Source organism: Acanthochromis polyacanthus, chromosome 4, assembly GCF_021347895.1.
Source record: "Acanthochromis polyacanthus isolate Apoly-LR-REF ecotype Palm Island chromosome 4, KAUST_Apoly_ChrSc, whole genome shotgun sequence".
Taxonomy (NCBI): domain Eukaryota; kingdom Metazoa; phylum Chordata; class Actinopteri; family Pomacentridae; genus Acanthochromis; species Acanthochromis polyacanthus.
In genome coordinates, this window is record NC_067116.1 from 34,884,450 (window position 1) to 34,896,288 (window position 11,839).

Below are 11,839 nucleotides of genomic sequence, written 5' to 3' on the forward strand. Positions count from 1 at the left end.
TAACGGATTTTTTTTTGTTCTTTCCTGCCGTTGCAAACTGCTTGCTCAGAGGGAATCCAAAGGCAATTTTGGATTGTTGAGTTCTCTGTTCCTTGTTTAATTCATAAGGTCTTTACGTCACTGCCTGAACCAGTGTGTTGTGAATTGGTGCTAAATAAAAATGCGCTGAATTAAAATCTTCACCTCTTTTGCACACAAGAAGTCTGCTGAGTCTCACTGTCTACCACCTTCCTTGATCTTTTGGACAGATTACTCCACATTGCTGCTCTGTTATTGTGTGACTTTAGTGATTTAACATGTCCATCCAAACTAATATGTTAAAACATCAAACAAATTAAAATAAACAAATAAATCGAAACACTGGCAGGCCAGCAGCACTCCATTTCTGCAGTAAAATTACTGTATGCTGCAAGTCTTCAGGTGACTTTGAAGAGCCCACATTGAAAAGCTCTGTCTGATGGCAAAGAAAAATGATTAAAGTATTCCAAATATAGCTTCCACTTTAACTGATGCTGTATCTGCCACATGCTATAATGTATTTTGCTTCTAACTTCATCCAAAGCAGTTCATCATGTAGCTTCCATGCTTGTCCTCCCGTCTGATTCTACAAATTGGAGACGTACCAACTGTGACCTACTGCTGTAAATACTCTATGTTCAAGTACATCATGCAACCCTATTTCACATAAACCAAAGTTTTCTTTTAAGGATTTGTTTGCTTAAGAGTTCATAAATTTAACTGTAACTCTGTTTGACAAAGACACATTAAAGTCATATAATATTTTGCAAGTTAAAGTCTCCTGACAAGGCCAAATAAATCAGTGTATCAGGTGTCTGTGCAAAGATTCCAAAGAGGGTTTGGAAACTGAAATGATCATTTGAGGTATGAGCAAAAAAAGCAAAGAGCAAACCACAGATGAAATCAGTATAAAAATGCTTTGGAATAAGAGAAAGCAATGGAAGCAACCCCGCACTCGAATTGCATTAGAATGTGTCTAATGATGGCATTTTTCATCACTCAGATTTTCCCTCGATGTGATGAATGTAGCCTTTCACCTTCTCAGCAGGGAGAAGGCTTGTGTTTTGATCCTGGCACAGATTCAGGAGGGTTTGGAGAGACGATGAGGTTGTATGTTATGAGCTACATCCACATGTTTCCTGGCCTGGTCACTTCTACTGGGACTCTCTGCCTACTAAACCGCCTACCCTCCTCCGATCCATCACTTCCTGGAGGACGCTCAACATCGAATGCCCCTCTGGAAGAGCTGGAAACTGAAACATTTTCCATATTTCTACCTGCCTTTGTTTTCCACATTCAGTATGAGGTGATTGCTTTGAACTCTGGCTCACTCGCAGAAAGACAAACAGAAAAGATGTTTTTTAGAGCATTTCAGGGGAAAAGAATGGGCGAGGTTGTATGGAACAGAATATTTTATACATAAGTTAAGCAAAAAGGCATCAAAAGTGCACAATTCTGTTCCAGCAGCGTTCAGCTGATCTTGTTTTTCAGATGGCTGGAAACAGAACACACACAAACAAACCATAAGGAAAAAGCAGAAAACAAAAAGTGCACTGCTAAATAGAAGATTGGCACAGTGGCAACCTCAAAAACCAGCAGTTGCATCGAAAACACATCTCCAAACAACTCCTATTGAAAAGCCAAAAGCTGTGAATTGTTGTGGCACTGTTTGGGTTTGAGATCACAAGAGGGATTTCAAAGGTCAATGTCCCACAATTCAACACAGAAAGAATGGCAAAAAAAGAGCATTCGTGCACCAAGAGAGAGAGAGAGAGAATGAGGGGAAGGGTTGTGCATTAATTTTGCATTGTTGTGACTGACGCAGAAAACACGGCACAGAGCAGATGGCATCAGAGAGACAAGAACTGTTCAGAACACTGCTGGAACAAGAGGAGACGCATGTAGCACTCATGTTATTAATGCATAAATGAAAAAAAAGACATTTAAAGAAAGCTAGATTCATTTAGAGAACTTCTTAAATCCCCATAGAGGAGTTTGGTCAATGTGAACAGACTCAGTTGTTAGTTCTGAGGTTATAATATATGTATATGTCATCAAATGCATATATTATATCTATTTATGTCTAAACTTACTTAAATTACACGTTTGACCATTGCTTTCAGTAATGTGTGTGTGTGTATGTGTGTGTGTGTGTGTGTGTGTGTGTGTGTGTGTGTGTGTTCACTTATGAGGAATTAGCTTCCAGTAAAATCTGAGTTTTTGATATACCCAAGAGTAATTTCGTATGTTAAACTTGTCAAATTACTTGAAATGAGCCACTGGAAAGTGTACTTTATGTTCACTATAAACAGGCTGTAGTTCTTGTACTTGTCTTCAACAGAGTTGCTGGACCATCTTTATCTTTCTCTCTGTTGTCATTAATAAAAATTTGCCAAATTTCTGTTTTTTCCGCAACATATGAAGAACATACTGAGACAGCAGGAGTAATTCAAAGACAAAAACTACATTTCAAGATAGCTTCAGTATAGCCCAGCCCGTCAAAACACCAAATAATATCTGACTGCTTTTCTACTTTTTAGGCACTGCATTTCCATATGTAATTTAGCTTTTTGAACAATATCAGGCAAGAACTTTTTCTTCATCTTATTTTATCTTACAGAAGGCAGCGAAGATTTTTCGAGAAATTACTTGAGCCACAATCAAATTTGGATTTTTCGGCAAGAGTTAGATGAGAAGACTAATATGGCTAAAACGACAACTTGTTTTTGTAAACCAGTGATATAAAAGAATAAAATGTGCTGTTTAGTGGACTTTAGGAGGTATTTACGAACCTCTGGACATTTGCTTCAGTCTTTTATACTAAAAGTATCACATTTTACAGGTAGCTTTGGATGTGATACTAATCTGTTTATGTAACAGTATATTGGATAAAAGTGCATTTTAAGTTAACATGCAGAGTTTTAAAGCATATGGCAATAGGAAAGCCTGGGTTTTGGCATATCTGTAGACCCTTTGGACAAGAGTTATTAGAGTGGAAACGCTAAAATTAAGTGTGCTAACTTTAATTCTTGCACAAGTTTGCCATATCATGCACAGCCACATGGATATATGAGAATCAGGGGTAAGAGTTTCTGTGTCTTCTTTATTTGTGCAACATTAAATGTTTAACTGATATTTCGGGCTCTTGATCTGTGGATTTGTAACGATTTTGATTTTCACAAAACTTTTCAAAGGTATCCAACACAAATGGAACAACAGCTTGATTACAAAGGGAGACATTTCTGCCATCTTTGGGGGACTAATGAGGGTCCAGATTTTGGCACAGGAATAAAAAGGAGGACAGTGAGGACAGAGAAGGGAGGGAAGCAGGAAACAGTCCACACTTCCTCAGACAGGATACTGCGCTCCTCCAAGAGGCATCATGGAATCCAATGCCTCAAAGGCCTTCACCAAGTCTTTCATGCAAACACACTCAAGTTTTCCTTTGACACTGTGTCACATTGTAGAGAGGAGGAACACTGGTGGCTGGTGAACCTGTGAATAGAAAACTCAGCAAGAACTGAGAGAAGAACAGAATCAGTTCAGCATCGTCAGTAACTCCGTCCTCAGGATTAGGTGTGGAAAACTGATACTGATTTTGAACCCAGAGAACTACTTTTACAGATAAGAAAATCAGGTTTTGTTGGCAATAATCAAGTAATATAATGTCCGTAGTAAGATAATAGGACCTTTGAGTTTATCCTTGTAATCAGTGCTTTTACTTAGTGTGCCGCAAAGACTTATTTACTAAAGTAAAAGTTTGAAGGCAAGTTTAGAGCATCAATTAGGGATGAAAAGATGAGTCAATTAACTGATTAGATGGGGAGCTTCATGATAGAAGGTTGACCAGCAGCTGTATCAACAATCGATCAGTCGGGCAATATACTTATTGAAGAACAAAATGCAAATAAATAAATAAATAAATGATTTCAGTGTCTAAAATGGCAATATTTACTTGATTTGCTGGTCTGCGACATTAAATTAAAGACATTTAAAGAAAGCTAGATTCATTTAGAGAACTTCTTAAATCCCCATAGAGGAGTTTGGTCAATGTGAACAGACTCAGTTGTTAGTTCTGAGGTTATAATATATGTATATGTCATCAAATGCATATATTATATCTATTTATGTCTAAACTTACTTAAATTACATGTTTGACCATTGCTTTCAGTAATGTGTGTGTGTGTATGTGTGTGTGTGTGTGTATATATATAATATATATATATATATATATAAATACTATTGTTACGATGTTACTCGTCATTAAGACAAGTTTATTTGTAACTATTGCATATTTCATGCATGAAGGCAAAGCTGTTTACAGCGTTTAAAAATGTTTCAAGAGAAGAAAAATGCATAAAACATTAAAACTGAAATTAAAAGCAAAACAATTAATTAGAGACAATTTTTGTAAAAGTACTGAGAAGTTTGAACCAGAATTTATACTAAAAGCAGCACAATAATTTTTTACACAATAATTTGCCAATCCAGATATGTGTGGCAATTTTGGCCTGATGTGCATGCAAAGTTTGACGCGTTTTGGGGTATGTTTAGGCCGCCAAAGTGGAGTTTGAAAAGACGGGAAAAGAGGGAAGAAGAAGAAAAAGAAACCAGGGTTTCAATAGGGTCCTTCGGCACTGTCGGTGCCTTGGGACCGTCGGTGCTCAGACCATAATTATCTATTTATTTACTGAGGCCTATCACAAGACAAATACTTTTCATTTGTCACCCTTGTCTAATGCTGGTTTGGTTTTCAGAGAGGACAGATTGAAATGCTGCCATCTGCTGTGCTATTTTCAGACAATGTTAACTAAATCTTAATTGAAAAGATCTCACTTCTTCCCGTGGACGTTGTGTGTTAGGTATTTCCCAAAAACACCTGGCAAATCACCAAATCATTACAATTAAACAACTATCTGGCATTTCCTGTTATCTTTTCTTTATCCGGAACCTTTGCGAGACGTTTCCCGACGGTCTCTTTTCCGCGTTGCACACAACAATGTCTCAGAGATGATGTGGAGCTTCTTGGGTTTAAGTGCCATCGATATTTTGTGGTGTTTTCTGGCTTCGTGTTTCTTTGTGGCTTTTTGTGCGCACAAAGTCTCGTCGGGCAAATACGAATGTCGAGTTTACGCGATATTTCAGGATCTGATTCGTTACGGAAAAACCAAACAAAATATCAAACGCGACGAGTGGATGCGGCTGTTCGACGTCCCTAAGAGGTGATAATAAAACCCCAAATGCAGTGTATTTATAACGAATGTGTGGTGTTTGTGCGCTTATAAATAATTCACCAGAATTTTGAGGTTAATAATGCTGCTTACTTCTTTAAAACATAGAATAGGGAGGAAACACAATGAAGCATACTGTGTAATAAATGCTTTATTTGGGTAGCACAGTTGTAGACTGCTTTTAAAATGATTTAAGAAAATAAGAAAATAATATTTTGTAAATGTTCATACAGCAAGTCCAACTTAAAGTGTTGTAAAAAGAAGAGGATAAAATAACACGAAAAAGCAAAAAAAAAAAAAAAAAAAAAATCATACTAATAATGATAAAACTTCCCCATACAAGTCTATTCAAAAGTTTAAAAAAAAGTCTGATATCAGCAAATTATATAAAACTACATAAATGTGACACAAAATACAACATGTGCATTTCAACAAGACCAACAGGTTACGGAAGGAAATGGGTTTCTAACTATTATGTACAACTATACATGTGTGTTAAAGAGCAAGAGAACAAGAGTTTAGCGCAAAATACATCTAACAATAAATTACTCACACTTTATTCTGTCTTATTCCAGAGAGCCTTGGTTCACAGTGAGAAATGTGGATTAATGTTTCCCAAAGCCCAAGATGGCAAATGTTTTGTCGACTAATCTAGAAAATCCAGTTTACTGTCATAGAGGAGTAAAGAAGCCACAAAAAATTGGGTTTAAGTAGCTGTAATCAAAGAATTTAGATTTTTTTATCCTGAAAAAATGCTTTAACTGGTTAAATGATTAAATAAATAGTTGCCAGTTAATGTAGTGGTTGAAAACAAATCTAAATATTTGATGAATTGTTGCAGCTCTGTCATCTTAGTTCTATTCTACAGAATTTTTAAGAGACCAGTGGTTTTTTTTTCTAATGTTAAAGAACCTAGAAGGGATGTATCTAACTATCGAATCAGACAAATAAACGATGAAAAACAAAGCAAAGTCTAAAAAAAAAGAGAACAAATGCCAATGAAGAGCCTTTAAAGCTGCAGTAATGTGTTCTCTGTAGTAAGTTTGGGTGAGAGGATATGCTGCTAGTGCTGCATTTTTGAATTATCTTGTGTTTGTTTCAAGATTTTTTTTGAGAGGATAGAAAAACAAAGAGCATTAAAGTAGGTGAAGTCTGTTAGAAACAAAAACACAAGCACATCTTTCTGTATCTTCATAAGACGGGAAAGATGGCAGATACGCAGTATTTCTGAGATGGTAAAATTAATTTTTAGCCATCTTTGTCACCTGGAATTACCAGAATAGGTGACTGTCAAAGATAATACAAAGGGCCAGTGTAATTCAATGAGAGGGAAATGGAAATCTGTGTATCATCAGTGAAGCTATGTTAGTACTGATTTAGTTAAGCCTCCTGCTGTCTTCATTTATGGGCACTAAAAAATATTTTTTTCCTTGTCTGAAAACAATCCAAAAATTCAGCAAAAAAAAAATCCCCAAATTTCTGAAAATTTGCAAAACCTTCAGGAAGAAAATTCCAGTCATTCCTTAAAAGATTCTCTTAAAAGTTTTATTTTTTTTAAATCCCCCAAATTTGGCAAGAACATTCTTGTAAATATTTTCAAAAAATGAGTAAAAATCTTCCCAAAAAAAATCCTAAAATACCTAAAATGATTTCATATATATCAGTAAAACTTATGACATTTTCTTTAAGAACATTCACAAAAAAATCTACCAAAATCCAGTGAATTTTGCTGGATTTTGGTTCATTTTTTTGTGAATGTTCTTAAGAAACATTTTTAACATGTCTTTTTTTACACCAAAAAAATGTTCAAAGATTTTCCAAAAATGCTGAAAATGTGGAAATCAGAAGTTTCACTGTGAAAATATTTTTTTCCCATATTTTCAAACTTTAAAATGGGTCAATTTTGACCCGCAGGACGACACAGGTGTTAAATAGCCTCTTGTTTCTCCTTTTAGGTGGTTCTGGCACTTTTACGCCATCTCTGTCAGCTGGAATGGTCTTCTTCTACTCCTGCACCTTAACTTCATCTATCAGCATCAGCCGCATCCATCATGGCTGACTTGGATATTAGACGTTTTGACAGGTGTACCAGGAGCCGACAGTCAAGGTAAGCTGACCGACCCTCTGCTCTGTTCAGGTGTGTTTGATTCATTCTGGTGTCTGATGGTATTATTGTCTGCAGCCCCACAGCTGTCCACTCTGCTGGTGCAGCTGCTGCTCTGTGTCCACTCCCTCAGGAGACTGCTGGAGTGTCTGTTCGTCAGTGTTTTCTCTGATGGAGCCATGCATCTGGTGCAGTATGTGTTCGGTTTGGGGTATTACATCGTGCTGGGGTTGACGGTGCTCTGCTCGGATCGCACGGGACAAGGTCAGAACGAGAGTAGTCCTCTTTATATTTGGCATTTTCTGGTTGTGTTCTGTGTTACTGATCTTTGTGCCGTTCTTTGTAGGGACTGGCGCCCTCCTCTCGCAGCTGGAATGGCTTCATGTGGCTGGGTTTGTACTTTTCATTGGGGCCTCATTGCTGCAGCATCAGTCTATAGTCCTGCTGGCTGGACTTCGCACCGGAAAGTCAGGTGAACAAACACATTTTTCTCTGCTTGTCCTGGATGTAAGCTACACAAAATGTACTGCAGAAACACGATGTCTGATTTTAATAGAAAATCCATCACATTAGGCATCATATTTTTTCTTTTATTGTTGTGATTGTTGAAGGGGAACATCTGATGGACAGAATTAGAATCATACATAATTACCTCCGCCAGGATCACTGTCTGGATCCAGGATTTTTTTGAAGGACTATGTACACCTTCAAAAGTGATCCAGATCACCTCCAAAATCTAATCGATTGTTACTTTTGCTCTTCCGGACATTCTGTAAAAATTTGGTGAAAATCCGTCCATAACTTTTTGAGTTATGCTGTTAACAGACAAACAGACAGACAGACAAACAGATGGCCTGGCAGAGGTCTGCGATCTCCGAGTGCTTTTCTAGTATTGTAAATGACATGGAGACACATACTGAAGCTGCTTTTTCCACCATTTTTCGAGCAGAACAAGCTAAAAACACAACAGTGACATGCTGCTTTTATTCAGCTGTCACAGTGAATATGTTAGCAAACAGTTGCAATTTACACATCTAGCAAACACAAAGCAACATTCGGGTTCATTCAGCGGTTATTTTGGTCTCTACCAACTCCTGAGAAATACAACTGATTATTTAGCTGCCGCACCGAATATTCTACTATGTTCACTTTGTCTGACTGCTGTTTGTGTGTTTATCAGGTTGCACAAAGTTAGTTCATCAGAGGCTTTTGCTCCAACCAGAAAAAAGGATGATAAGGGTAGAGTTAAGTGCAGGAAAACCCAAACAATGAGCTAAAATTGGCAAACAAAAAAGCATAGACCTGAGTGGAGCTACAGTTGGTTGATCACTCCATGAATCTGTAGTGAAACATTTCACATTACTCATACTAATTTGATCTATTGTTAATATAAGCATATTGATTAGTGCAGCTTTAACTTCACTCATTTGCTAATTAGAGAGTCAATAATGTCTCTGTTTGTTGTCTTTTGTTAAATCTTGCAGGAAGAGTGGAGACCTTGGCTCACAAAGTGCCGAATGGAGGCTGCTTCGAGCTGGTTTCATGCCCACACTACTTTGCTGAGCTGCTCATCTATGTCTCACTGAGTTTTGTTTTCAGAGGTGTTTCTTTGACCTGGTGGCTTGTGGTCCTTTATGTGCTCTTCAACCAGGCGCTGGCAGGACAGCTTTGTCACGACCTCTACATCAGCAAATATGATTCATACCCAAGACACAGAAGAGCGTTTATACCTTTTGTGCTCTGAATGCTCTGGTGTCGCTGTCTGTAATGAGAAATGAGAAGTCCCATCGCATCCATAGATATCTGAGGAGCTGAAGGTGTAGGAGTGAGACTCACCTCTTTCTGAGCACTGAATAACAAGCTCGTCTGGAGCTGCTTAGAGACGAAGAGGACAACTCTGGCTCTGCAAATGTGAATTTTGGAATAAGTCTGTTTCTGATGTGAAAGTACTGTAAAAGTCTGCTACACTTGTTCATTACAGGGAGAACTTGCTTTTGTCATTCCAAAGTGCTTTAATGCAGTTTATTATTATTGTGTATTAAATTACTGTGTTGGAATTGATATGCAACTTGAATGTTTCTTTACTTTTAAAAAGCACCTTTCAAAGCATAAAAAGAGAAACTGAGGTTATGACTGAATGTTTTTGTTGCTTTTGTGACATATCTCTATAAAAGCACATTATTTTGTTTTGTGTAACAATGACCAAACAAGTGGTTTTACTATAAACTATATAGTACTTACACCAATCAGGTAAACTTTATGACCACCTGCCCAATAAAGTGTTGGTCCCCTTTATGCTGCTAAAACTCCTCTGACCCAGTGGGGCATGGACACAGGACCTCTGGGGAAGAAATGTAATTCAGTGGGTTGCAGATCTACCTATCTATTAAGTATCCACTCCTTTCTCCACCCACCTCTCACCACTGGCTGCAGGTGGAGCACACCAGCTCACCTGCGACTCTGTTCAAACACTGTCAAACTACTCGATACAATGGCGAGTTGTAATATTGGAGTAATGCAGTCAAACATAAGGTAATCATAAACTGATCCTGAAGAAGTACAATAATACAGAAAGCTCATGATTGGTTCCTTAGGTGCACTACATATGAAACTCCGGAAGTCTGGATCTGTGTTTTTGGGATTGTTTTCTGCATGCTGCACTTTCGAGGTGCAAATGCTCAGCATGGCCTGCTGAAAATACAACCTATCAATAAAACCCACTCTTAGGAATGAACTCAAATCATATTTTATGTACCTTCAGTGAAGACAAGTTATGAATCCAAAACAATGCTCATTGCAACAATAAGTTTGCAGCATACCCCTTGATTGAAGGATGATACTTACTGGTGAGTTTTCAGATTTATTGGGAGTAAACCCTCAAACTTCACCGTAAGAGCTAGAGAATACACAAAACAAGGTGTAAGCTAAATGCTATGCTCTTACAACCATTAAAAACTTGGATGAACCTTTATCGATAAAACTCAACAAGTGAACACATTCAGTTCCATGAAACATTCAAAACTGATATTCTTCACACAAAAAACTTACCTTGTGCCTCTTTCAAAGGGGCAGCTAGGTGCAAAATACATGTTTATGCTTTCCCTCCGTGTGCTTGTCCTTCTCCGTCGTTATGTTGCCGATAAGCTAATTGTTTGTTTGTTTGTTTGAGATATTTCGCGCTCAGTTTCAACCGCAAGTAATCTTTTCAAAACAAAAGCATCAATCGGAAAACACATTTAACACATTGTAAGTACAGGTAAAGCGTCAAAATAAAATAAAGCACTTTTCTTTGGCAAATAAAGAGATGTACTTATTTACAAAGTTTTCTCTCGTCTGAGCAGCATATTTGGTCTAGTTATTGATAAGAAATGTTGTTTTAGAGGCTTTGTGAATGAATGTTTTCTGCTGACCAGCACCTGCATCTCTTCTCCTGGACTATTTATAGGAGCTGTCATGTAACTTACAATTAAATTTACTTAAATTTAAAATGAGCATCACCTTTGAGTATACCAGTCTTTTGTCACGAGGGACAGCTTTTCATATGACGATAGCTGTAAATCATCTTGAATCAAATAAATTCCAAAACACACAGTTTGGGAACCAAACCCTGTACTCACTTGTGCTGTTAATATGGAACGGACAGAGCATAGAAAGAAAGTGGAATGACACACTTTTGAGGTTATTTCAGTCAAATAACCTAAAAAATGCACATTAAGAGGTTAAAATCTAAAGATTTACACAAAAGTTCTGACAAGAATTGTAAAGAGATTTTTTTCGCATTATTTTGGGAACCCAAACATAGAAAACATACATGTTAAAGAATCGGTACAATATATGTATTTTCAACAAATAGAAGTACAATGTGCAATACTATTATCTTCTACATTTAGAATAACCTGTCAGATCAATATTTTGTACACATGGACGAATGTGTGCTAAATCAATATTTTTCTAAATATAGAACAACTCTGTGCAATATCAATACTTCCTGGTGCAGTACAAATGTTTTCTTCTGCAATGTCAATATTGTGTATGCCTAAAATGTGCTTGTCTAATATTAACCTGTCTAATGTTTCACTACAAAATAAAATCTAGTTATTTGCAATTAAATACTAGACTCACATAGATGTGTGTATAACTTTTTACCTTTTGGCAAAAAAACTAATTAGGATGAATTGTTAAAGTGCAGAACATATACACATTTTTATATATTCTAAAACAGTCTCTACATGTTAAGACTACTTCATAACCTTGCAGTAAATACATTTACATTTTGGAAGTCTTTTTAATGATAAACACGCCGTCATGATAACTAGTTAGCTTTTTTCCTTCATATCTTTCAGACGTTGAAGTCATTTTAAACTATATTTGAATGAATGTGTTACCGACAATGAGACTGACCAATCACTGAGCTGCACTCTGCGTACGTCAGCAAACCCGGATACGTAACAACTCCTACGGTCCAATCAGCGGGCAGCTTTGTGCC

At 37.1% G+C, this 11,839-nt stretch overlaps 1 protein-coding gene across 1 annotated transcript; it reads left to right on the forward strand.

Moving 5' to 3' along the window:
• Nucleotides 1–4,985: 4,985 nt before the first annotated feature.
• On the forward strand, nucleotides 4,986–9,414 carry srd5a3 (steroid 5 alpha-reductase 3). Its single transcript, XM_022203026.2, has 5 exons — nucleotides 4,986–5,240; nucleotides 7,205–7,356; nucleotides 7,432–7,617; nucleotides 7,700–7,825; nucleotides 8,838–9,414. Exons 1-5 carry the CDS (start codon nucleotides 5,029–5,031, stop codon nucleotides 9,095–9,097), a joined length of 936 nt encoding a protein of 311 aa, XP_022058718.1. The 5' UTR covers nucleotides 4,986–5,028; the 3' UTR covers nucleotides 9,098–9,414.
• Nucleotides 9,415–11,839: the final 2,425 nt, after the last annotated feature.

Bases quoted from the DNA above. Each gene is read 5' to 3' on its own strand.
- srd5a3 (XM_022203026.2), top strand. From the start codon at position 5,029: ATGATGTGGAGCTTCTTGGGTTTAAGTGCCATCGATATTTTGTGGTGT. The intron at 7,357-7,431 runs GTAAGCTGACCG...TATTGTCTGCAG, and splicing joins ACCAGGAGCCGACAGTCAAG to CCCCACAGCTGTCCACTCTG. The intron at 7,826-8,837 runs GTGAACAAACAC...TAAATCTTGCAG, and splicing joins ACTTCGCACCGGAAAGTCAG to GAAGAGTGGAGACCTTGGCT.